General features: G+C 38.5%; 1 protein-coding gene across 9 annotated transcripts in view; it reads right to left on the bottom strand.

The window, feature by feature from the left end:
* Positions 1 to 744: 744 nt before the first annotated feature.
* ELAVL2 (ELAV like RNA binding protein 2) overlaps positions 745 to 27,025 on the bottom strand; it is a 67,566-nt gene continuing 41,285 nt past the window's right edge. For 3 of the 9 annotated variants that reach the window (XM_088019218.1, XM_028115204.2, XM_028115202.2), the window contains exons 4-7: positions 13,212 to 13,365; positions 9,322 to 9,547; positions 1,694 to 1,732; positions 745 to 1,072 (exon numbers count right to left, since the gene is read on the bottom strand). In XM_088019218.1, coding sequence (XP_087875344.1) covers positions 745 to 1,072; positions 1,694 to 1,732; positions 9,322 to 9,547; positions 13,212 to 13,365 — 747 coding nt within the window. Of the gene's footprint in view, positions 1,091 to 1,693; positions 1,733 to 9,321; positions 9,548 to 13,211; positions 13,366 to 27,025 lie in introns of all 9 variants that reach the window. The other 6 variants (XM_028115203.1, XM_028115201.1, XM_088019217.1 and 3 more) reach the window with 4 other exon arrangements.

A 27,025-nucleotide genomic window follows, 5' to 3' on the forward strand; every position in this document is an offset into this window, starting at 1 on the left:
TCATATGAAGAGATTTCTCAAAGTATTCAAGTCAAAATATTTGTTCCAGGACCAGTAAAAAGTTTCTCCAAATTTTCTTTTTTATAAAAATAGATGCTTTTTTTAAACCCACATCAAAGAGGCTCTTATCTCTTTGGCAAGGTACTGCTTTACGAAAAGTTCTCCAGTATTCTTACAATAAGCGTTTATAATGTAGCCCCCCCCTTCCCCAACCCAAATCATAATTACAAAATAAATACTGTTTTTAACTTCATAAATAAAAATGTAAACTTCAAAATACTTTTCTTAGACATAACAGCAATGCTTTAAATGTAAACCAAACACAAAGCTAATCAGAAAAAGAAATAAAAGGGGGAAAAAAAGACACAACCAACTGAAGAATTACAACACAAAGCCTCAATATTTACTCACAGGTTCAAGGCAGTTATGTAAAAAGAAAAGAAATGTCTTCCCTTAGCTGAAACACTTTAAAAGGTCCACCTTCTTCAAAGAAGGCAATAGAATGCAATGTGACAGGTAAAAACCCTGTACCTCTTGTCCATATTCAAACATAAAAGATATTTAAGAAGTTTTAATTCAAATACTAGCAATAAAAAATCTCACATATTTCTTAGGATGCTAAGTAGTCGTTTTATCCCCATCTCAACACTGACTTACAAAGACATTTACTAATGTATAAAGTTTCTCTTAACTTGCCTTTGTTGTATAGTTTTCATATATAAATGGACTGAGGACAAGAGCTCATTAGGCTTTGTGCGTTTTGTTTGTCTTAAAGGAGACCTGCAGTACTCTGTCTCCCAGACGGTATCCATTGAGGCTAGCTATCGCCATGGCAGCCTCATCATAGTTTGTCATAGTCACAAATCCAAAACCTTTGCATTTATTGGTGTTAAAGTCACGGATGACCTTCACGTTGGTGACAGCTCCAAAAGGCCCAAACATTTGCCACAGGATACTCTCATCTGCGTCAGGAGCCAGGTTGTACACAAAAATACACCACCCTGTTCCTGGGTGCCCAGGGATATTAATTCCAGCCAAACTGGTCATTCCATCAATGGTCATTGGAGAAAACCTACTAAACAAAATAGGAAACACACATACACACACACACACACACACACACACACACACACAAACACCACACACACACACACACAAATAGAAACAGAGGTTGGTTACAGCAATGGACGTATTTCTTTTCCCCTCCCATCCCAAGAGTTTCAGTAACCCCCTCCCCTCCAACAGATACATACAACTATCTGATGTTTCAACCAAAGTCTGTGTGTGGCTTGCAGTGACATGCTATACTGTCAAGGTATTAATAAATTATGAAATGGTCATTATATGCTGTATTGAATAATATGATCCACAGTAGCAAATAAATATATTTAGAATATATTTAGAAGTGGTTTCATGAATTAAACAGGATTGGGGGGAAGGGGTACCAACACATACGTACACATGCTATAGCGTCGCAATGCAATATAAAACAAATAATGGGTTTTTTAAAGACCAGGTGGCATCCAGTGGTATAAAAATACTCGAATCAACCGTGCTTCAAAAAAACAACTTTTCATTAGGTTGTACATGCAAAAGAAAACAACACAAACTCATGAAGGGTGTCACTCCCAAAATCAAAGAAACTAATCAATTATGGGAAGGGATTATGATTATCATGAACCTCTATCATTACCTCTTTACTCCATAAGCCATATTGAGCAGATTGTCCAACCTGCAAAACATACATTTAGCAAACTTCAGTTTTTAATTTTCCCCTTGATGTTCAAGAAAGCTGGGTTTGTTACTGACATCTTCCAAGGGGAGTATTTGTATGTTAATTCTATGTGAACTCTCAAAACTTTGGTCTTTTCACATTCCTGAGAGAATGGGTACCCACTTCCCTAAGACACTAGTTCTTCCAATGGATACAGTTTATCCCTACAGTGATCAGAACCATACAGGCAAAATGTAAGTGGTCACTTGAGGACACCTTTCAGAGAGGAAATGTGGAGGCTCTGCAACAGTTCATCTTTGGATTCTCATCTATTACCAGGTAAATTCTAAGTGCTCCACATGCACCTACATGTACTTTATACTACCTGTTACAAAAAAGAAGAAAGAAAATAGGCCTCAAATGGAGTCACCTGTGCTGAGCCCCATGTCAGCAAACCAAGACTTAATATCTAAGCTAATAGTAAGTTCAAGAATACAAACTTTAACAGTCAGGCTGGAATTACCTGGTCAGCTCTAGTGACCCCCACACCTTTCCCCCAAAGGAAGGTGACCTTGGTGACCTTGCCTGAAACAATCCACTCCTTGTTAGAAATGTCCCCTTGCCTGCTCCCTTCTGCCTGTAAAAGCCTTCCATTTTGTACAGCCCTTCTTTGGACCTCCTTTCTATTTGCTAGGTGAAATGCTGCCTGATTCATGGAGAATAAAGCCAATTTGATGTTCAAATTTACTCAGCTGAATTTTGTTTTTTAACATTAAGTTTTATAACTCCATTAACTCCTGTGTATACCAAGGCACACCGCTTGACTTGCCAAAGAGCATAGGGCTAGTAAACAGTGACACCAATATTCCATAAATCTCCCTTCAACCTCTCCACTCTGCAAGACTTTCTTTTCTTACAAAATGGTGTATTACAGGTAGAAAGAACCTTACAGACGGTATTAGCTCAATCTGCCATTTCTCTGTGGGCTCAATTAAGGTGCAGAGGAAGACAACAGACTCATTGCTTCAGTGAGCAACAGAGCAAAAAGGTCAGACCCGGCAACTGACGCTTATTCTGACTACGCTACAGGAAGCGTAGCTCTACTCAAGGTCTAAGAAGCCAGGTTAGAAACAAACCAACTTGAGCTTCTCTTAAAATTTTAAAACAAAGTAGTTAGGGGTGCGTAGGTACTCTTTAAAACTCTCCATCCTTTTCCTATTTCAAAAATTAAGTTGATTTTATAATACTTGATTCTTCTTGCTTGGTCAGTTTCAAGGAGACCATTCTGATGTTCCAAATTTCCATAATGTGTACCAGTTAATTACATGTGTTTAGGGGAGGTGGGCATAGCGTATAGTAGACGGAACCAACCTCAACTGCCACAATGTTCAACACTCTCCAAGTGAGACCCTGAGGCAGGGGGAACAATTTTTTTCTTTAACACCTATGAAAGGTAAGTCTGAAAAACGCCTCAGTGTTATTGTCTAACCTGTGGCCTCAAATGAGGTTAGGGCACACATGAGAGAACATTTGCTTCAATCGCTTCTAGTTTTATAAAAGCCAAAAAACATCTCCTTCTGGTCTTTTAGAACTGGAAAAAGAATCTTCACACATTCCTATCCACAATAATCACCTCTGGGCATTTTGTGTGTTTTGCAAAAATGGAAAGAAATAACTAAGCTGATAAGATGCAAAGTGCAAGGAAACAGAACAAATCACAGTGGCAAAGGATCCTCATCTGTGTGTGTCTGTCCCGTCCCAACACCCTCTCAGAAGCAGGGACATGTTCATTCCTCACTGTGCCACTAAGCAAAAGCACAGGCCTGGATCACTGCAAGTTTATAGTAACTATCTGTTGACAAATAAAGCAATATGGTTACAAATACTATCCTTAACTACTTAATCCAGAATGAAAACTATCAAAAGGGCTGGCTGGGGAGCCTGTTTGCACATGCAAGGAGAAATCATGTATTTGGGAAAAGTACACAGGTGGGAGGGCTTGGTTTTCTGCAGAGGCAGTAAGTCAAAGACGTCATGCCTCTACACGCCAAAAGAAAGGCCACGAACACCAGAAATAAAGATGCGTACAACTTAGTGTATCACCAACCATAACATAATCTGATACAGATAATTTCATACAATGACTGGGATGATCAATAAAGAATGCATTTGGCATATGATACCTGTAGAAGAGAATGGCAACTGAAGTCTCCTTCCTAAGCGCTGAAGGGCCCAGACACAGAGACACCTTATCGATTCACTCAAAATAGAATTACACCATCTCTGCCCAGGTAGGGGTGTCCCACTTTGCCACCATCATCTTACTCTACCAACCGAAAGTCCAGAGATTGCATCTCCTAATCAAGTTTTCAGTATTTTCAAGACAGGAAACCAAAACTGCCCCAAATATGAATTACGTGTGTTAGGGAGAGACATCTCATTCACAATTCTTCATCCAAGGACCCTCTAGGCAGGAGGCCTAGGATATTTATACTAGGATCTCTGAGGACTCTCTCAGTGGGCCTCCTATGTGCCCCACCTATGAAATCCTATGATACACTGTGATCCTGACCATGGATTTCTCTCCTCAGTACCCATTTCCAGAAGAAATTCAGTCTTCTGGAACTTAAGACAAGTTATCTGTCTAAACACCATCATCCCCTCCCCGCACCAGCATCTCCTTCCACCTCCCTTCCTCTCTCCCACACCCCCCATTAACAAGGAGAGCCAGGAGGAGCATGGGACCTGAAAAACAGGATGTAGGCAAGGCCAAAAACCCCAGCCTGCAAGCGGGTGGAGCTGGCAGTTTTCCCTGCTCTCTTCGCACCACACACTCATGCTTCTCATGGGAGCCGTAAGAGAGCAGTGAGTGCTCCACATGGACACTATGCAACCCAAATCCTGTAGCAGCTGGAAAACTGTAAACTAAGCATCTTCTCTTGTAACTGCTTAGTTTACAGTTCGCTCAGACACAGGACCACTATTACTCTCCAGAATAATACATCTTTGCTAGGTGTGTCCAGAGCTTGAGGACAGTCATCTTTAATAGCTGGTCATTTAAAAATAGAAGCCAATATTTAATGGAGATCAAGTCAGTAGTGTCCAGAATGATCGGGGGGGGGGGGGGGGTGTGTGAATGATGACATACTATAGGGTGGCAAGAAAAGAGCCCATTAAAAAGATACTTTTAACTTTAAAAATATTCTTTACTCAAATTTAATGGATGCACTGCAGCCAGTACCCTCACTCAGTCCCCATGCACTGCTTACTTTCTGAGGTAAGACTGAGCAGTCCATCAAGAGACAGTGACACTCTTCCCCTATTCTGTAGCTTGGATATAATCCACTTTACAATAACACATGAACTGGATATGGAGGATTGGACAGGGAAACCTAGCTTTCATTAAAATAACCCTCCAAGAAGAGGTAGCTTCACAAAGATTTCTATAAAAATCACCATCATCAGAGTCAGGACGACACGAGTAAAAGCAGCCCAAGTAAACAAAACAGGGACAGAGCTATTTCTGATTATTTCTCCTCTTCCTAGTACAAAGTCCGCTATGAGGTTAGACACAAGATAATCCAACATGAAGTTCAAAATTACCAAAGATAATTTTATGAATCTCACTTTAAAGATATAGGATTTATTAAGATACTGAATAAATGAAAAGTCAGCATGATAATAAGACATTAAAATATTGTTTCTTTCATCTTTATATGTATTTTCTATGTTTGATCAGGGTTTATGAGTTCACAAATGTAATAGCACAAGCCCGTGTTCATATAATTTATGAAAAAATATGTACTGGGGATACCATGTACAAACATTTTCCTCTCAACAGGAATACAACTCAGACTAGGCAATATTTTGAATAGAACCATATATTAGGTAGAGTACTCCCATTTCAAAGTTAGAGGTCTACAAAAAGAAAACACCTAGTTTCCAAGAAATTTAGCTGACAGGTTATGGGGAGGCCCACACACAAGTAGAAGGGGAAATGTGAAGTCCATTCAAGTCAGAAATAAAAATATAAAGAGAGATTTACTAATGGGTAAGAAAGTGCAACTCTGAACTCTACAAATAATGGTTCTCAAAACCTCTCCAAAGCACTGGCCAAAATGTGCTTTGAAGTTAAACCACAAGATCATCAACTTACCCCTTCTCCCGTTACATGGTGTCATCTAACCTCTAAGAGAAAAAAATTATTCAGGAAGACTGATACCAGTTTCTTCCAAAAGGAAATTAATGATAGTAGCAACCAGCCCATGCCTTCAACGCAACACAAGCATGGATTTAAAAGACTCCTTTAAAAATGCATAAAGGCTTACAGAAGTAGGCACTCAGGCCATTAGACTAGATCACATTCAATAAAATTAAAGCTGCTCCACAAGAAGAGAGATGAAAAATTTGGCTGAAAGCTTAATTCTGACACTGTGTCCCAGAAATATACTTAAGGGGCATGGTTTTATTTTGAAAACTGTAGTCAATTAAGCATATAAGATCAGCTGTGCTCATGTTAAAATAATTCTCTATTTGTATGGATTGACTGAATCATAAACTTCACAAGCCCACTTTTGAACTTAAACGTTACTGCATGGGTTTTACATTTTTTTTTTTACCTTAAAAGATATGGTGCATTTCATGAATATTAAAAATATCCTTTATTATTATAATATTTATAACTTGTATTCTCCAATCTCTTTCAACTCCCAAGGTACTATGACAACATAAAAAACACAATGAGAAATGTTCTAAGTGTCTGCTGGAAGGTGACAAACTGAAGGCTAAGAGCATTAGGACACAGATGTTAGGGATAAAATATTTCTGTAATGATCTAGACTTGAATGAGAGAAGAGCAAAATACCAAAAAAACAAGCAAGTCCTTAATTCAATGGTCTTTATGAAGAGAAAGAAGAATCAACCTTAATTCAACAGAAGAGGAGGGAATGAAGGTAATGACTACCAAGTTTTTAAAGTATTAAAAGCAACCAAACATTTATCAGGTTAAACCTGAACTCTAGGAATAAAGGCTCCTAATTTCTTCTAAAACTGAGTCTAGACCAAGCACTTTCACTGAGCTCAAAGACTAGTTCATTACTTATTACCTACACAGAGAATATGAAAGGAAAGAACAGAGGGCGGCAGAGATGAGAGTTAGGAATTTGAAATAACAATAAAAATCTTCGCCGTTTTCTGAAACCGAGTCTCCCTTACAACAGACAATTCTTATTTGCTTGTTTTCAGAATTTCTTTTTCTAGGAGTCAAGGAAAGGAAGAATTTCAAGTTAATAACGTATGGGACAGAAAGATAAAAGCAAAGGATGGGCAGAGAGATATTTAGAAAGATATTAAATTTGACCAGCATAACATCCTGGAAAGCTTTCCTAACCCACAAGTAAGAAGCATGGAGCATGCAGGGAGTGGGCTGGGTGGGGCTGTGTGCAGACACAGCAGTTACCAGCCTGTCTGGGAGTCTCCTGCGTGCCTCACCATTTCAATGATCAGGCATTCTCCTGCAGATCCTGCCACCTCAGACCTTTGGTCTGATCTTCCTCATCATTCAGTCCTGACTCAGAACACAGTTTTACTTAATAACCACCATAAAATGAAACCAGAGCTTACAATGGAAAACACCAGAAATAACCAACAATTCAAAATGAACATAGCTCTCTATTAACATCAAACATTTTATATTTTCACGGGGCTGAAATCAGCCAGTAAGTCTCAAAGAACCTCCCTCTATGTAAGCTCAGAACTCTTTTCTAGACCCCAAAGAGCTCTGAAGTTAAGTGAAGAGGCTGTCCAGGAAACACCTCTAAACTTTGTTCAAGTCTGTGCAAAATTTGCAGAAAATATTATTCACTTTAAGATGCCATGCAGGAAACCTATAGGCAGAGCTAAAAAAACAAACAAAAACAAACTTTTTTTTTTAAGATTTTTCTCCACAAGGGCAAATATCAAGTTGCTCCAATGCATCTCTCGCCCTACAGCCATGGCCTCGACCACCCACCATAGTCAAAGGGAGCAGGGTTTCCTGACAATGTGTTGTTTTTGTTTTGTTTTGTTTTGTTTTAACATCGCAAAGTTTAAAGCAGAGAGTGAACACAGGCTCAACCAACTGGGTACCCCAGTCATCCAGTTTCAAATGGATCCTTTTGACAGTACCACCTTTTCTGCCAGGGCAAAAGCTAGCCTAAGTAGGAACTGAACACAGTGTTTATGGCAAATTTCTTTCTCACACCTCAGGTGACACAGTTGAGTATTTTTTTTAAAGCAGGTATCTGACCGATTTTATCTCCATTCTTTAACTCTATTAATACCCCAGTGAAAAAATGCATGTGATTTAAGCTCAAAAACGTTAACTCCTCATTAAGTTACATTTGTGATCCTATTTTTGGTAATTAACTATTCTGCCCCTGCAAGGAATGAAAGAAAACTGATAATTCACTTAGGATAAAAAAAAAAAAAAAAAAAAAAAAAAAAAATTAGTATGGGGTTAGATGGAATTATGGCTGCAGTATATCATATGGCCAAAAAGGATATTAAAAAATGTTCTTGAAAAAAAACTGGGTGGCTTTGCTTATGAAACCAGTTCTTTGTGCTGTGTTTAATGTCTTAAAGTCACTGTTCTCACATGCAGATTAAAATGATTCTTGATTTGATTGTTACCCCAGGTTTAAATTAAAACTTGAAAAACTGAAATATTTATGCTTGTCTAACAAGATAGAATGTCTTCTTTGGGCTGAAGATGCATAGTCATTCTACGGACTATACAGGGGTCTGAAAACTACCACCCACAGGCCAAATCCACACTGCCATCTGTTTCTATATAGCCCAGGAGTGAAGATTGGCTTTTACATTTTTAAAGAGCTGTTTAAAAAAAGGATCTATATGCTACAGAGACCATGACCCCAAAGCCAGAATATTTACTATCCAGCCCTTTACAGGAGGTTTGCCAACCCCTAAAATACAAGAAAATAAAAAATTTTAAAGGGGGAGAGGGATCCATTTGTAGAAACTTAATGTTTTTGCATAGGTTGTATCTCTTTAGTGATGTACATATTATAAAACAAAATAACTGAAAGAGCTTGACCTAAAAGCTAAAATACGAGAATAAAATCTTACCAAGAAAAAAAACTAGAAAGGGGAAATCAGAAGCACTAGAAACAGAACCCAGCATTTCATAGGTCAGGGTTTCTCAGCCTTGCACTATTGATGTTTGGGGTAAGATGATTTGCTGCTGTTGGGGGTTATACTGTGCACTGCAGGATGTTCAGCAGCATCCCTGACCTCTACCCAGTAGATTCCAGGAGCACCCGCACCCAAGTTGTGCCCACATGTCTCCAGATGCTGCCAATTGTCCTGAGGGGCAAAATTACTCCCCAGTTGAGAACGACCGCTATAGCTTATTGTCCTTTTTCGTTACCACCTTCAACATTAGCAAAAGACACTAAACCCCAAAGAGGTTTTCTCTGTGCCCATAAGAAAAAGAAAGAGAATACCACGAACAGTAAGAGCAAACCCGAATCCTGTCAACAAAAGTATTGCACAGTGAACCTGAGAGTTCTGAGTGTAGTAGCTGGGCATAAGAACCAGACCATACTTACCTAAAACGCTGTGCCTGCTGAGCTAGTGGTCCTGGATACCTTCTGTTTGGAGACTGGTACAGCTGGGAAAGGATGGCCTGATTGGTTTTTTGGCTTGGATTATTAGCAAACTTTACAGTGATTGGCTCTGTGGCACCAGGAGGTTTCTGGCCATTTAGGCCTTTGATAGCTTCTTCTGCCTCAATCCGCTTGTCAAATCGAATAAACCCTACACCCCTTGATATGCCTATTGGTAGATTTGGGTAAGGATTTGGGAAAGAGGAAGCAGAAGGAGAAGGGAGGGAGAGAAGAAAGGATAAATTAATTTTTCCTTCTCAAAACATGTTTTCAGTCACATATAACATCTGCCACAAAATCAGAGGAGGAGGAAAGTTTTACCTTACCTTAGTAGCAGTTCAGTCTAGAATCACAATTTTGTATTTTTTTAATGCATGAAGTCATCTATACAATCTGAATACCCATTATTACATACCTACCAATAAGCCCAGACAAAGAGAAAGCATGCAAATACGTCCCTGTTCTCCCTACCTGCCGCCTTCTCTCTCCGCATATACTCTCTTGTCTTCAATAATGTCAACAACAGCATGCCTGATTTCTATTTCTCAAATTACGGTCTTGGATAAGCAGCTCAAAAATGAAGGGCACAGGAGCTTCCTCTCTTGTAATAAGAACAGAACCAGGCATTTGCTAAAAATGCTAAAAAGCTATGCTAAAAACACATCACAGTGGTTGAAAGATATTTCAGCTAAATTTCTGAAAAATAAAGTTCTACTTAGTAATATTACAGAGGATACTGGCCCACTCAGAAAAATGTCTGAAGAGGCTTTTCCGGTTCCCTGAAACTTCCCCCACTGATTTTAACTAGCTATACTTTATGAGAGAAACAGTATTATATGGAGAAAAAGGGATAAAAGAGGACCTACATTTTTAAAATAAAGAAAATAGAAATAAAGCCTCAAAGCTTTCTGGCTCCAGCAGTACTGGTCCTATGGAAATGCCATTCTCTGTCTCATGCTCTCCCCGCTCTGATAGACAAGAATAGGAAAGCAGAGGGACAGCCAAATACCAGTCCAGCTTTTGAAAAATGGCAGAGAAAAACCCAACCCATTCCATTTAATTAGCTTTACTGGGCCAGTTGAGGCGGCCACAGCTGGCCACCCAGAGATACACAGGTGTAGGGAATGCTTTCTTGGCAAGCAAATTGGTATTAGCTGTACTAGCTTGGGACTAGTAGCTAGAAAAGTCTAGATGATTCAGAGTATGTCAATGAAGAATAGAACAAAGGTTACTGAGAAAGACAAGCTGAGAAAATGTACCAGACCATCATGATTTATAGGAACTTTAAAAAGGAATGAAGTTCTACTTGCTTTATAATTAACGCTGTGTAAGTTCAATGGCTTAGAACTTTATTCTAAGGTAGAGAGGCATTTCTTTCATATACACTTATCTCAGCCCATACCACTTTTCCTTTCCTATTTAAGTTACATCAGCTGTACACTATCACCACCTGATGGCTGAATAACAAAATTGCAGGGTTTTCTTTTCCATTTCAAGTAAAGTGAATAATTTCACCTTGAAAGTCTTAAGTATAAAGAGTAAAGATAAAATGGTGAAATGACAGTAAATATATTCTTTTAGCTATCCACTAACAGGAAGAATTAATAACCCCCTAGAGCTTAACTATTCCATGAGGAAAGCATTAGATTAGCAATGCAACAGCCTCCACACAGACTGAGTCACCTAAACCTGAGGCCCTCTAACTTGAGCATGCATCAGAATAACCCAAAGTGGGGGGCACCTGGCTGGCTCAGTCGGTTATTAAACAATTGACTCTTAGTTTTGGCTCAGGTCGTGATCTCATGGGTTGTGAGATGGAGCCCAAAGTCTGACTTGGCGCTCTGTGGGGAGTCTGCTTGAGATCCTCTCCCTCTGCCCCTCCACCCACTTGTGAGTGTGCGCGCGCTCTCTCTCTCTCTCTCTCTGAAATAAATCTTAAAAAAAAAAAAAAAGAATAACCCAAAGGCTTGGTACAATGCCCACCTTCAGAGTTAAAGAGATGGGCCTTCTGTAACAGAAGTGAAATCTACTCTCCACTCACCAGGTTTTCATTAAGAATGATGAATTAAAAAGTATGAATGATAAGAACCAAAAAAAGGGCATTTCTGTTGCTTTAAGCAAATTTACCTGGATTGCTAGACCTGGATTTCTTCTATTTAACCAACTAGCAGTCTGTGTGATACAGCAGAGTGACAGAATGTACAAGGAAGATTATAAAATGCAGCTTTGATGAAAAGACCATATTTTTTATATTCCTTCCCTAGACAAAATTTTCTTCATACAGCAAAACCTACAGGCCATTCTCCCAAGCATGTATATGATATCTCTCTACCCAGAACTCTAAGGATGATGCTTCTTATGTATGAAGCCAATTAACAGCACAGGGGAGCAGAACATGGACTGCTTCTGTTCAAACTCAGATCTTCACTTGAATTAAGAACTTGGTCTGATTTTATTCTGTAGTTAATCTACTGCATCTTTTTTTTTTTTTTTTTTTTAAGATTAGAGCAGAAATAGGGGCGCCTGGGTGGCTCAGTTGGTTAAGCGACTGCCTTCGGCTCAGGTCATGATCCTGGAGTCCCAGGATCGAGTCCCCCCCTTCTCCCTCTGACCCTCCCCCCCTCATGTGCTCTCTTTCTCATTCTTGCTCTCTCAAAATGAATAAATAAAATCTTTAAAAAAAAAAGATTAGAGCAGAAATAAATGATATAGAAACTAAAAAGACAACAGAACAGATCAATGAGACCAGGAGCTGCTTCTTTGAAAAGATCAACAAAACTGATAAACCTCTAGCCAGATATATCAACACAAGAGAGAGGACTCAAAATCAGAAATGAAAGAAGAGAATTAACAGACCCACAGAAATACAAAGGATTGTAAGAGATTATCCACTGCTTCCTTTAGAGAGAAAACAGACATTGTAATACACGATGATGCAATCTCCTCTGGTGGTATTAGAAGAGACAGGGAAAAAGGAGAAAGAAAACAGGGAAAGTGAGAGGAAAGAAAAGGAAGAAACACAAAGAAAATTAAAGAGGAAAATCTATGTTTTCCCCAAAACTCATAAAATCGTAATGTGACTGCTTGAGTATATGGCACTACTTAATTTTCCCCTCCTTACCATGTTTCTCTGTTTTCAATACGTTTTTAAAAAGAATATGCATTGTTTTTATAGTAGAAAATTATAATTTATTCTTTAAAATCCATAATCAAATCTATATTGCTAGCTTTTCTTTAAAAGCTTTGGCAGAAGAGCTCCCTTACAAAAGTTTTAATAAACCTATTATTCTTCTCATTTCGGTTTGGTCAAAAGTTATACCAGGCATAAAATACATTTTTAACATTCAGAATGTCAAACTCTTACACATGCCAATCTGATACGGCATGGACCTAGAAACCAGCCTGAATGCTACTGTGGACACAGTGTCATCCTCCCTTAGAGCACAAGGTACATACTGCTGCATTAAACTATGCTTTTTACAAGAAAACAAGACTGTTTACTAGGAGGAGTACTTTATGAGGAGGATAGGGGCTTTCCTCACGCGGCAGCTTGTAAATGAGGATTATATCACCTACAAATTTATTACATGCCATAAAACGGACTTCGAACCTGCCCCTTCGGGGTGGAAATGACTCAAGCTCGCTCATTCCACTCCACAATCTATTTTTATCCATGCATATTTATGAACAATTCCAGCAGAAAATTGCATTTTCTGGTCCACATATACCTTTGATGTGTTCCAGAGGCAAGACTGCTATATGGAAAGGGAGACTATTTCACAATCTGCCACTCAGAAAGTGTAAAAGATTGTCTAGAGCAGCTGCCTACTTACCAGTGACCTGGTCAACAAGAATACGAGAAGTAATGATGCGGCCATATTGTGAAAAGAGCTGCTCCAACTCCTTCTGGGTCATTGTTTTCGGAAGTCCGCTGACGTACAAATTCGCATCTCTGATAGAAGCTGAACTTGGGCGAGCATAGGAAACCTAGGAAAGGAAAATGAAATTAAGCATCTACACACACTCAGTTACCTCCCTTCAGAAACTCAAGGACTGTCTAAAGTTAGTCAGCAGCTTTTCCATACAGAGAACATAACAATGAAGTTAAAAGCAGGTCCGGTATTAACAGTTTTACTCATTTCTGGAGAAAATGCTCAACAAATGGGAAATGCCACTCCCTCCGGGGGGGGAGGGGAAGATAGAGTATTTATCCCTAGGTTTGCAGGTTTTCAAAACACATCACATAGCACAGTACTAATCATGGTAATAGGTTGTCCTCAGTGGGGCCAACCCCCTAAACCAGGAATGTAGGCTCAATCGAATAATTAAGCTTAAGGACTCTAAATTCATCCAACACATTCTTGTGACCTGTTTTTGAGCCTCTCCCATCTCTGCAGCTGGTGGTACAAAGTTTCTAAAAAGTCACATAAGTATGCCTTTTAGATTCATTGCCAAAATAACTTTCTATCATCCCTAAACTCCCAGAAATTTAAGTAGGTGAATGAGCTAGATCCTTTGTTATTCTTTGCTTTTTGTCTTCTTGTCCACAAGTCTCTGTAACATTGATTTTTCCAAAAGGTCTTGAGTCTCTTTATTGGCTCTACCTACCATTTTATGTATCCTTTCAAAAAGCTTCCTCTAAGATATAGTGTCCAAAATTCTAGAAGGATGGAAGACAAAATAAGTCTGCCTGTATTTATTTGTAACCAACATTCTTCATGTAAGCTCCATGCTCTAAGGAACTACATCTCTCTTTCTTATCATGGTTATCCTCAGTATCTTGGCATGTGATAGATGCTTGAATATTTGCTGAGTAAAACCCATCTAATATGCCACTGATCCTGTGGGTCCACACCAGCTTCCTAGACCAGAGGATTTAAGGGACAGTTCATGCAGTCACCAAGAGCTTGCCCAAATTATAATCGATGGCTCTTTGCTTACAACTCTCTCTGCCAATTTTCAGATAGCTCTAAGTCTCATGTGTTATTCCTGACCACATTCCCTCTCGTTTAATTCTAAGCTCTCCTGGACTATCTAACTGCAAGAACTTCACAATACAGCCCCCATCTTTCAGATCATTCATAAAAATGGCCAGTGGATCTAACTCAGATTGATTTTTCAGGTACCATAACATGGTAACTACTGCTTGCTACTTTTATCTATTAGTATCCACCTTTAATCTAGTCCATTGTTCATTACAAAAACAACAACAAAAAAACCATCTTTTCAATTTAAACAAGGTTTTGGTATTTTCAAATATTTTCCCCATGGTTTAAATTATGTCCACAGTGTTATCACCTTTTTATTTTTGGCTTTTCATTTCGGGGGGGGGAGCCAGGTTTTATACTCCTTTATAAAAGTCTTGCTATCTTTCATCCCTGCCCCACTAGTGTTAACATTTAATATTCTTATCCTTTATTCAACAAATCTGCTCATTAACGAGTGAAAATACACCTATTGGTCCAAAGACTATATCTGAAGTCAAGTGAGCACTGTCTTATCCGACAAACACAAGGAATTTAGAATAGTGGTAGAAAGCATAGATAACTATTCACATGTACTTTCTCTCTACACCTAAAAGAAGAATGAAGACTGGGGAACTTAAATGTTAAAAGTAAGAAATTAAGGAAAATTCCACGTGATCACCAAAATAATTCAAGTGGAATCTAGTCTTGGGACTGCTATTAACTGAAAAAACAAAGCAAATGAATTATACATGCACTCAGCAGTATGAAAAAATGAATACCCAGTTTCTTTTCTAAAGCACAATTCTCAATTATAAGGGTACGCTAAAAATCCCACCACTTAAACTCTTGCTTTCAGTGCAGGGAGCTCTCAGCAAGTCAGCTGTTAGTCTGCTCTGGATATCACGTGACCGAAGTGGTTCCCTTTAGGAAGAGCCACTTCACAAGGGCAACAGAGTCAGCATCTGCACATTCTCAAAGTTGGGAGGCTCCCTTCCAAGGGCTAATGAAGCATGGGCTCAAGCAAGGCATGAGGTATTATAACGTAGTTATAGGGGACAGCTCTCTAACCAGTATACCTGGGCTCAAAACTATGTGCAATTCATTAAAGGCTCTGTGAACTTGCATAAATTATCTATTACCACATAACTGGAACTTTGTATGGTTATTAGGAATAATTAATAAAATAATTTCTAATCTACAAAAAATTCTTAGCACAGAACCTAAAAACCTAGGTGACTATATTATTTACTTCTCCATGCATCTGAGAATATAGGTAAAGACATAGACCATTAAAGTTGAGAGTAACCTGAGTCCATTACTGTGTTCCAGAATAATTTACTCATGCAGTGACATTTACTGCTGTGTGCATTTCAGAGGAGTGTAGGTGGAGTGTTTTAAAAGTTATCCTAAAATATATTTAGGAAAACGGGTTTATATTTAGTGCTTATATAAAAGCTTTGAAAACATACTTGGGTCAGCTATGTTATCTGCTTTTTTTTTCCTTCAACATCTGGTCTTGAGTTCACATTGCTTCTTTAATTCTCAGCCTGTACTGACAATATTTTATTTTCTGTATTCTTGATGCTCTAGCATCTGGGGCCTTGATCCTGGAGAGACCGCCCCTCCCAGGGAGACAGCAAATGACTCCCGTGAGCATGCCTTTGATATATAAACAACCAATGCAGAGCCCACACCCGTAACTCCTTTATCAAATTCTCACACACCAAGCCTATTCCCCCTGTCCTAACCCCAGGGCCAGATGCCTGACAACTAGGAACCCCCACCCCCCACCAGGCTAGAGTCCTTCAAAATTATTCAAACTAACCATTGCTAAACTTACTCAGCACACCTACTGTGCCTCGCCCTTTACTCCTCACCAGGAACTCCAATAAAAGCTCTGGGCCATACTCTGCCCTCCTCTCTGCCTCTTGACCAACCCTGATGCTTCCCCATGTGGCCTTACATGTCATGTGTCACCCCCCGTTTCTAAAGATCTGTAACTATAAACTTCTTTCTTCATAACAATCATTTCCATGTCTGCACGTCCTACCATACCTGATTAAAACAAATCCTGGGTACGTTTTTAGAATGCAACTATGTTTTGTTTTTTTTTTTTTTTAAAGATTTTATTTATTTATTTGAGAGAGAGAGAATGAGAGATAGCACGAGAGGGAAGCGGGTCAGAGGGAGAAGCTCTCCGCTGAGCAGGGAGCCCGACGTGGGACTCGATCCTGGGACTCCAGGATCATGACCTGAGCCGAGGGCAGTCGCTTAACCAACTGAGCCACCCAGGCGCCCCAGAATGCAACTATGTTAAAAGGGCTCCAAGAACCAATAATAAGCCTCCTCAAAAGAGTGTTTTTCAGGAACTTCCTCAGGAACCGGTTCCCATCACCATAGGCAGGACAGAGGTGACTACATTGCATATAAACTCACGGTAGTAACAAATAATATTTCCATTTAATTTACACTTAGGGACTTACGAGACTTCACCATGTGCAAAGCATTTTCAAATAGTGTTTTGTTTGTGAGAGGTAAGGCACGCATTAGTATTTTATAGCTAGGCAAATAGGTACAGACAAGGTAAATAACATGCCTAATGTTACATACCACTGGATTCAAACTCTGATCTTCTGACCCCATGTCCTTGTCTCCTTGTCCAGTTTTCTTTCTAGAATTTACCACACTATAGTAACTTTTGTTCTGAAAGTTTGGAAAAATTAAATGAATCTTGGTTGTTTCTTATAAACACACAGACACACACACACCCACACACACATTGAAACTGAGCTAAGATAGAAGAGGATGACACTAGAAATTGTAGTTATGTCAAAGTTACTGTATTTCATTTTCCATTAATATTTCTAAAAAGTAACTTCTCCCAAGAATGAGTGGTCACTAATTGAGATTCACTGCAGAAACTGCATGATAATTAGAATTCTTAAATTAGTTTTTATTACTTTCTAATTCTTAGAATGAATTAAATGAGCAATGTATCTCCCCTCTATCCCTCATCCACTTCCAAGAAAAAAAAAAATGTAAGGGCAACCATCCCTCTCCCAGACCAAGGGGTTATGTCTTGCCCCTACACCTTTGTTTCTCAGGATTAACAGGCCCCTCCTCTGCTCTATCAAAGACATCACTGTCAATAACATCATCCCTTCCAAGACAAGCAAAGTATTTCTTCTTCCATTTCAAGGGATTATCAATGGAATGTACTTAGATCAAAGTAGGAAGAAGACTCCCCCAGTGGGATAAGGACTTGTTCTTGGAGATTCGAATCAGTTTCCAGACAGAATTTTGTATCTAGAAATTATCAGCAACCTTCTCCATTCTGATTTTTCTGTGGACGTGAAGCTTGCACTGGTGCCTTAAATCACCAGGAGAACCACTCTTGAGCTATCTTAAACCTCACAGTGTTAAGTCTATTTTTATGGTTCTTCAAGGTTAAAACCTCTTGGAGAAGACCCAAGAGATGGTTTTGTTTTATGGCAAATTATATATTAGAAATAATTCAATACAATGAACCTCCAGCATATGTCCCAGTGGGGTCAAAATAGCTTCTTCCTTCACCAACTGCAAGCTGTTCTCCAATCTACATTCAATGGATTAACAGAATGGGTTTGGATTTTAAATTTTCACTGCCATTTAAACAGGTGAGTATTTAATGCCTGAGGAGTAAGGTTATGAAATGTCAAAACTACTAAGTGAAGGATCTAATTTAAGAGGCAGCCAGAGAGCCTGCAATTTAAATATTTAAAGATGATACAGGGAGTACAACACTGAACACCAATCTACTCCAAAGATAGCAATTTAAAACTCAGGTTTATTCTGGAATTTCTCACAACCCTACAAGTGATATAATAAACAAAGGCAAGCAATACTGAGATTACTTGAGGGGAAGGAAAGGAAGCAGTCAGAAGTACCAGGCAAATAAACGCTCTAGCCAATGGCTTCTCAAATTGTTCTTCACAAATGAGATCACACTGGACAAAATAGAGATAAAAATAGATTTATCAAAGTAATTAGGTCTTGAAAATGGAATAGTTGAAACAATATACTCCTTGTAATTAAAAACTCATTCCTTCATCAGCAACTAAAACTAATTATACATTAAACATTCAAGGACAAGTAACACATATACTAAGAATGGGCTATCAAAACACAAGTTAATCAAAATACACAGAATTAAAAGGAAGGAAAATATCTTTTGGATAAGAATTAGTTCTTTATTTCACGTACATAATAAGTTTAAAATCCCAGTACATTACTTTCAATAGAAGTCCATCGAAATGCCTCTGTCCAAAAACACAACTGCTCTCATTTCTCTCTGATTCATCAAGGAAAGATCAGTGATAATGGACATTAATACCAACAGATTAAAGAGATAAGGTCTACAAATGAACAAAGCAATTCCTTCTTTATTAAACTAAGGACATTTGAAAAACCTCCCACTGGCAAGATCACCACCAAACAACTTCTATCACTTGTCAATTACTGACCCAGGACTATAAACATTAAACCTGAAAATTAAATCCTTGCCACTTCAGACTTTTTTTTGAAAAGCTCCATTCAATCTCGTCAGCTGAAAGGAATGGACAAGGTCACGCGTGTGCCTATTTAAACTGAGAATTAATTGCTGTTCATATCAAAAAATGGAGTCTTGATGGGACTGTCTGAAAAAATGACAATCTCACTAAGTAAAAGTTAGCTCTGGCTCTGGTAGGGTGTAGCAAAGGTCTTGTGGCAGCATTAAGCTTCTACAGACAGGTGGCTACACTGGACCCTCCAAAAGAGCTCAGAAGTCAAGTACATAGAAGGATGTGATCCCCAACCACAATTCAGGCCACAGACCTCAAAATTCACCCAAAAGGAAGAATTGTACTTTTATCTGCTTCTAAAGGCAAAACCCTGCCAGGAACAAGTCTCAAACACACATCAAGGCATATACATATCACAGCCTAAGATTAAGTTTTTTAAGGGCATGCATGTTTCACAAAGGGTTGCAAATGAGTAACCCTGAGAGAACAAAGCATACGGAAATAAGTCCATAAGAAATTAAAGATTAGCTCTAGCAAAGGTGTTAGAGCTAAAAGCAATAATCACCCCTAGCAGGAAGGCTTAAAAAGGGTATTATAGATTAGGGGAGTTACCTTTAATAGATATTCCAAGAGGCAGAATTCAGAAACTACATCAGAGGAAAATACATGTGAGACCTCAAATTTTACTGAGGCTTGATCTGTTAAATGCTTTGAGTCTCATAAAGATTGTTTTAATTCAGGCAACACCACGGAACACATTTGATTGTGTTCTTCTCTGCTTTGAATCCCTCAGGGGCTCCCTAATGCTTTAAGATTTCAAATTTCTTAGTTCTTTATGCTTGGGGCACTGACTCCCTTTTCTATATAAACACACACAACCTTCAGTAGTTTTCCAAACCTTCCTCTCTTACTTCCCTGTTCTAGTACAACTTGCTCCTCCCACTCAACAAAATGTGAGTCACTTTGGACTCAACAAGGGCATCATCAAGTGCCTCACATCCACTCTCATCTAGTCCAAGTTAGTACCCTTGCTGTACGGTACCCACCCTGCACCACACACACCTTGTTCTTGTCCACACAGAGCAAGCCAAGATAAACTTGTCTTTTATCCTGTCTTGCGTCCTTAAAGTAAAAAACCTTGTCTTTACCCTACTTTGCACACCCTGGTACCTGCCACACATTTACTGTAATGAAGAGGATTTATAATCACACACTAACTGGGGGAAACTTCATGTTTGAAATCTTGTCTATAAAGTTAAGAGGGGCCATAATCTGTGTTGTGATATAGCAAATGTCGTTATGTGATGGTACTCTGTGCATAGACTCTGTGCAGATGCCATTAAACATGTCAAGAATGAAGTTTCATTTCACAAACTGGGGACTCAAATCCCCAGAGGCAATAAAACCTTTGACAGAATAATGCTGCTGGGGGGAGGGGAGGGTCTTAATTTTGGAGCAAAAAGAAAAGAGATCGTTTAGCCCAATTTCTTGATATTTAGGAAAAAGGGAGGCTGAGGCACACAAAGGTGGTATGACTTGTCCAAAGAGGCAGAGCAAGGGATTTTCCACTACACCACTGGCTGCAGCACAGTCTGAAATCACACAAGTTTCTAGCAAAATGACAATTACTGGGAGGATGATCAGACATTTACAAGGAGATACCAGAAGAGAGATGCAAGAAGGTAAGAACTTTAGCTCTGCTAATTGTTTTCTTCTATTCGCGTAAGAAAATCTGAAATACATCAAAATGGGTCTTTTCCTTAGGACAGTTCCTGTATTTCTTCTACTAGTATTGCCTGAGAACCATTTAGGAAATGTCTGAAAAAGAACTAAGAGAGATAGGGGGAAGGGAGGGCAGCCGGAGAGAGAAAAGTCAAACCAAGAATCTGGGCACTATTGCTTTACACCAAGTAAATTAAAATGTGCCCTGAATAGTCAGAGTATTTTAGATATTAAACATACTTTAAAAAAAAGATCTCATGTCATTTAACAGAAAGGGAAAACAGCAACTGTGTGTATTTCACTAGAGAGACTACCTAGCTTCACATCATGTCCAAGTTTCAGCACAACATTAAATAAAATTCAAAGCAGTTGATTCTCATATTCAACTTAAAAATAAACCAAAGAATAAGTAATGTCGTAGGAATAAAGTGATCGTATATGGCATTATTAAAAACAACACTAAAACTACAGAACAGCAACAGAAAAACAAAAAAGTGTGCTGGTTATAAGATTTGTATTAAGCAACTCATCATACACTGGATATTTGACAAATTAGATTTCCTTTTTCACACATCTTAAACTCAGCCTCTGAAAAACTACACTGAGCAGTCTATAGTAAATGCTACCCAAATCAGGGACACCTGGGTGGCTCAGTAGGTTAAGTGTCTGCCTTTCTCTCTGTCACGATCCCAGGGACCTGGGATTGAGTCCCGCTCAGTGGGAAGCCTACTGCTCCCCCTGCTCGTGCTCGCTCTCTCCTGCTCTCTAATAAATAAAATCTTAAAAAAAAGTTACCCAAAATCCATTTTATGCACGTGTATCAATTAAGTTAGGGTCCAAATAGACTGTCCTGACAGACATCTTTGTATCCTATTAAGTATAGTGTTTTTTTAATTTTATTAAAGTATCAAAGTATTTCATAAACTATCAAAGTTAGTAGATCACATCTGCCCTTTCATTGTTGCTTCTGCCTGGCTACAGTACACAGTTGGTTCAGCAAGGACTCTCGCGTTGGTAAAGGCAGACACGGAGCCCACGGTAAAGCATTCTTGAAATGCAATTTAGGCCAAAAATGTCTTCCAAATTTTTAAAGATCTCTGCATGTAAAGAATTTAACAAAAAAATAAAAAAACAAGCAGATCAAGTAGTGATGTGGCATCTGAAGGGGGGGTGGATTAAATCAGATGGACAACTGCAGCACCGGTGGATTAGTCATCCTAAGGTCTAAGCAGGAATCTAATCAAATGGCACTGATATTCCCTATTGAATTTCCAATCCCACACCTTCACTTAGCCCATTAAAATTTTAGAAAGTGATTACACTAAAGTGGCTTGGAGGAAAAAAAAAAAGGGGGGGAATTTCAGCTGTAACTACTAGAGTTCATTCCTACCCTTTCTGCATTAAGCAGTTTTCTGTACTGATTAGGAAAAGCAAACTCCCTTACTTTTAACATTAAAAATGAGAAATTAAGACTCTATTTGGCCACATATCTTTAGAAGTATTAAGTAAGGGAAGCCTGGCTGGCTCAGTTGGTAGAGCATGGAACCCTTGATCTCATTAGGGTCATGAGTTCAGGCCTCACCTTGGGTGTGGAGCCTACTTTAAAAAAAAAAAAAAAAGGTAATATAAATAGGCTAGAATTGAGGCAAACATGAATTAGTTTAATACTAGGTCAAAAAACTTACAGAGGCAAAAGAAAATGCATTATTACTGGTGAAGTTCTGGCTGCAACAGAGCATACTCTGAACTAGTGGCCAGAAACTGATGCTTGTACCAGAGCCCTCCGAAGTTATGCCGTAGTACAAACACAGGGCATGGAATCCCAAAGAGCTAAGTTCAGGTCCTGGCTCTGTTACCTTACCAGGTATATAACTACCGTATATAATTTCCGTACATTCTCTGAAGCCTCTATTTCTTCATTTGCAATCTGATGTTAATGATAGTCCTTACCTCACAAGGATTAAAAAGAAAAATAAAACTATTAACACAGAGCTGGAGAACCATAATAAAGTTTCATCATACCATAAGAATTTCATGTATATATAAAATCATAACAACATAATGATAGCCCCAAACATTTATTAAATGCTTACCATGTGCCAGGCACTGTTCTTGGTATATTTTATATATATACATATTTTAAAGATTTATTTGAGAGAGAGAGAGAGCGCACGCACACGCACACGGTATGGGGCAGTGGGGAGGTGTGGCAAAAGGAGAGAGGGATCCCAAGCAGACTCCCCACTGAGTGTGGAGCCCTGATGCAGGGCTCGATCTTAGGACCCCAAAATCATGACCTGAGCCAAAATAAAGACACTTAACCAACTGAGCCACCCAGGCGCCCCCTGGTATGTTATATATATTAGGTGAATTGATCCTAGTAGCACGGTATGAAGGGGTATTATCATTACAATTCGTAATTTATGTAAGAAGAAACTCAAATGTAACTATAATCTCTGAGAGGACACAGATAAGACACATGGGGAGCCATTTGGCACAAGAAAAGATGTATTCACTTTAACAGGAAAAAAAAAAGCTCAAAGAGTAAATAAATAAGACTTCTCCCAAATCCATGGCAGTTATTATCAAAATTAACCCTTACTAATTATTACAATAGTACAATATTCCAAGCATTTTGTAAGACAATGGCAGGGGAGTGTGTTGGAAAGCCCAAAGCCTGGCTGAAGCATGAGGAAAAGGGTGTCTTACTGTCATATATAGGGCCAACATCCTGCATCTTTAAACGGGCTGATAGAAAAGACCAACTTAATTTTATTTCTCTCATCAAACTGCTGCATATTAAATAATCCTCCCGCCTCCTTATTCTCTCTCATAAAGATCTGTTAGAGCCTAAAGTTGGATGCAAAATGAGAAAACAGAGGGGAAACAGAGAATCCTCTCCGTTTCGGAGAGACAGAGGTAGAAATACTAAGTGGACTTCAGGGAACAGTGCCTAATTTCAGATTAGGGTTGCAGGTATGCTTCTGAATATGGGATTCCAGTGCCTAATGACTCGATGTGATTTCACAGTAGAAAAAAATAGTAACACTAGCAGGGAGTACTGTGATTTTTTTCATTTTTGGACACTATCACTAAATATACTAGGAGGATGTTAGAGAAACTTAAAGAAAAAGGGAAATCTCAGTACTTAGTCCTCAATACTCAGATGTGTTTGGGGCTTCCTCCATGCTGCCAGAGCAGCAGACTGCCTCAGCGGCTCCTCCCAGGTAAGAGTACTGCAATTCACTTACAGAGCTTTTATATTACTAGGCTGTAAATTCCTAGAGGGTTGAAACTAATTCTTATCCGTGTGCCTATCTTACAACCCCACCCACCAAGGAGGCCGTCTGATTCCTGCTGACCGAATATTCCATGGCCTCCTGCAGGGGCTCTTTCTGAAGTACCTCTCCGGCAAGATGATTAGAAGGTATGATGCTTGTCCAAATAATCTGGCTTTTTGTGCTTCACTGGAAACAACACAAGTTAAACTGGCTCGCAGAAAAATAGATGTACTCCTTCAATTCTTAGAAAACCATTCTCCAGTAGTAGCTTAAGGGTTCTTTCAAGATTCTGAAGTATGATCAGATGCAATCTCTAACAAAAGCCATACTACCAAAGGTACAGGTTACAATTTTACCTCCAAAAATAAACTTAAAATATAATTTATGTAGCACTGGACCGTCTAGTAGATCTAAAGCACTGCCAACAGATTAAATGCTGAGTTAGAAAGTGAAACCGAAAGAAGGTCTCCATGGTACTTGGTAGAAGTAAACTGGAGAGGTTTAATGATAGAAGTAAACAAGCACTGGTTGGTAATGTGTGGAAAAAGAAGGTTCTCAACAAGCCAATTTTGATGGGTTACATATCCTAGGGCTTGAACATAACCTATCTAAGGTTTGAGAGAGGAAAAAAACACATGAAAGTGATGAAGGACAAAAAGACACAGGCTGATAGACATTACGTAGAAAATCACACATAAAAGGAAAACAATAGTTCAATCTTCATTAACTGTACAAAAGAAAAAGCAGGTAAGTCCTTTATATATCCTTCATTCGACTGTGTCTTCAATAAATAGTAACACCTATCAGGAAGTGTCAGAGTTTCACTTTTGGTTTCGCTTCAGTTGTGAATTTCCCTATCTTTGAGCGTACAGAGCACATCTCCACCATTCCTTATAATATATAGAAATTTCCTCCTTCAGAAGTTTTAAATAAAAGCTTAAGTATTTTGTGAATTGCTCTGAAGACAAAGATGCCTGCCCTCTGAGAGTAGACCACCAAAGGGGAGAAAAAGGTAACGTACAGTTAAAAAAAAAAAAAAAGAATGCTTTTACAGCCAAATAAAGTCAGTAAGTAATGACATTGGTACAGGGCAGTATAGGCAGAGAATGACCCAAGGCAGGAGATAAGACTTTGACTTGCATCTTCAAGGATGAGGAGCCCAGGTGAGCAGGATAAGCATCTCTGCAGAACAAAGACAACACTGCAATAGCAAGTTGGGGCAGATTCTGGAGCCCTTAAATGTCACAGTGAAGCTTCTATGAGCAGGGGAGTGACAGTGTACAGAAATATATATACATATACAATATGGTGGTAATTTTCCCATCATGAACTAGGTGAGAATAGTCAAAATCAGTGTGGCCATTTAAAAAGCTAATTTAAATACCATCTACAATAAGTTCTCTTTTGTTCTATAACTAAAAGAAAAACTGCTTTGCTGCAATGTTGGTTCAGATATCCAAGTCTTCTTTGACCTACTTATACATACAGTAATGAAAATATAATGATCCTATTTCTGTGTGTACACTAAATACTCCACAGAGAAATTTCATCTTGGTACCATTTTTAAATATCTTAAATGAGTCTCACAGGTTACCATGGATCTTTGCAAAACAAGGAAGAGAGGTATCTATGAACAAATGAATTAATCGGCCCAAAATTCATCTCTATAGTTCCTTCTATGAATTAGGTCTTCACTTAAAAAAAGGATAAATGTAAACTATGGGGCTAGGTTTAATCAAATTTTCCTCCCAACTACTTTCAAAGAAGGTTAATACTCGACAGAATCAGCATACTTTATAGTTTCCAGATGTAAGTTTCTTCCAAAAAGTACATGTCACATAAAGGCCTCCGTGCCTCTGGATGTGACATTCCTTTATGTATAATACCTGTCTTCTCGCTCTGCATGATAAACCCTATTTTGTAAAACCCTATTACCTCTGAAACCACTGCAGAGGCCTCTCTTGACAGCCAGTGACATATCCACTCCCATTGCACTGTGCATTCCCTTATCATACATCAGAAAAAAAACGGTCGTATAAAGTAAGTGCTGTCTCTCCCTACTACACAATGACATCAAGGACAAGACAATATCTTGTCATATTTTAGCACAGCTCCAACATTTAGCAAAGCTGACTGGTACATACTAGACACTCAAAACGCTTGCAGAATTAAGTACTTCATTACTCACAGATGTTCTCTAAGATTCTCTATCCAAGATTGTACAGTCTTTAAAAAACAATTTGCAATTATTTTTTTAGTATTATATTTGATATCTTTGCCCTTGGGGGGGGAGAAGAAAAAAAAGCACATGTACGATGGCCATTAATAACTTTTAAGGCATATGCCCTTCCATACAAACTTGGAAACAAATCACTGACCTTGCAATGATTCCATATAATGTAAAAGCCCCTAAAGGGATAAGACTCTTGAAGATGAAGTACTCATTTTTACTAAGCTTTAATGTTCTTAAAAAATTATTCCTCAAACATCCAAAGGAAAATTTCTAACAGTATTCCTTCAAACACCTGTTGCAAATGTAAAAACAGTTTGCAACCCATACCTATATTACAACTAAACCACAACAGCCAAGAAGTGTTTTCGAGCCTGTTTTAACCCAACTGTCAGGAATCTAGTGTGTATATGCATGTATGTACACACACATATGCACAAAATGTTAGGAAACCACCTCACTTTCTTTCAAGGAGAGCCTGTCTTTGGTAAACTTTAATGAGTATGAACTAAACACCATTTAAAAAAAAAAAAAGAGTAACAAACATTTTGGATTGCCTATGCATTTATCTCTCACATAGATCTAGATGAAAATTTGTGTGTGAAACACATATATAACATATGAGAAAAGGAAAAAAAAGGATAATAAGATTATTATTATAAATCCTTCCCAGAACCAAAGAAAGTTTTACCAAATATATTTTATGGACCTGACGTAAGTTATACAACTATGAAAAATTTATTCAATAGACAATTTAAAAGGACTAACCCCTGAAATATTACTGAATGTTTTATAACTTCAACCCACCAAGATATTTTTCTCTCAACATGATGAGACATTAGAGAATAATCACAGGGAAAGCTTTTTTAAATGAACTGATTTGCAGGACTAATAGTCTCGTTCAAA

This window comes from Eumetopias jubatus, unplaced genomic scaffold, assembly GCF_037043125.1.
Source record: "Eumetopias jubatus isolate StellerSeaLion01/CBP00866 unplaced genomic scaffold, mEumJub1_p1.0 scaffold_15, whole genome shotgun sequence".
NCBI classification, from domain to species: domain Eukaryota; kingdom Metazoa; phylum Chordata; class Mammalia; order Carnivora; family Otariidae; genus Eumetopias; species Eumetopias jubatus.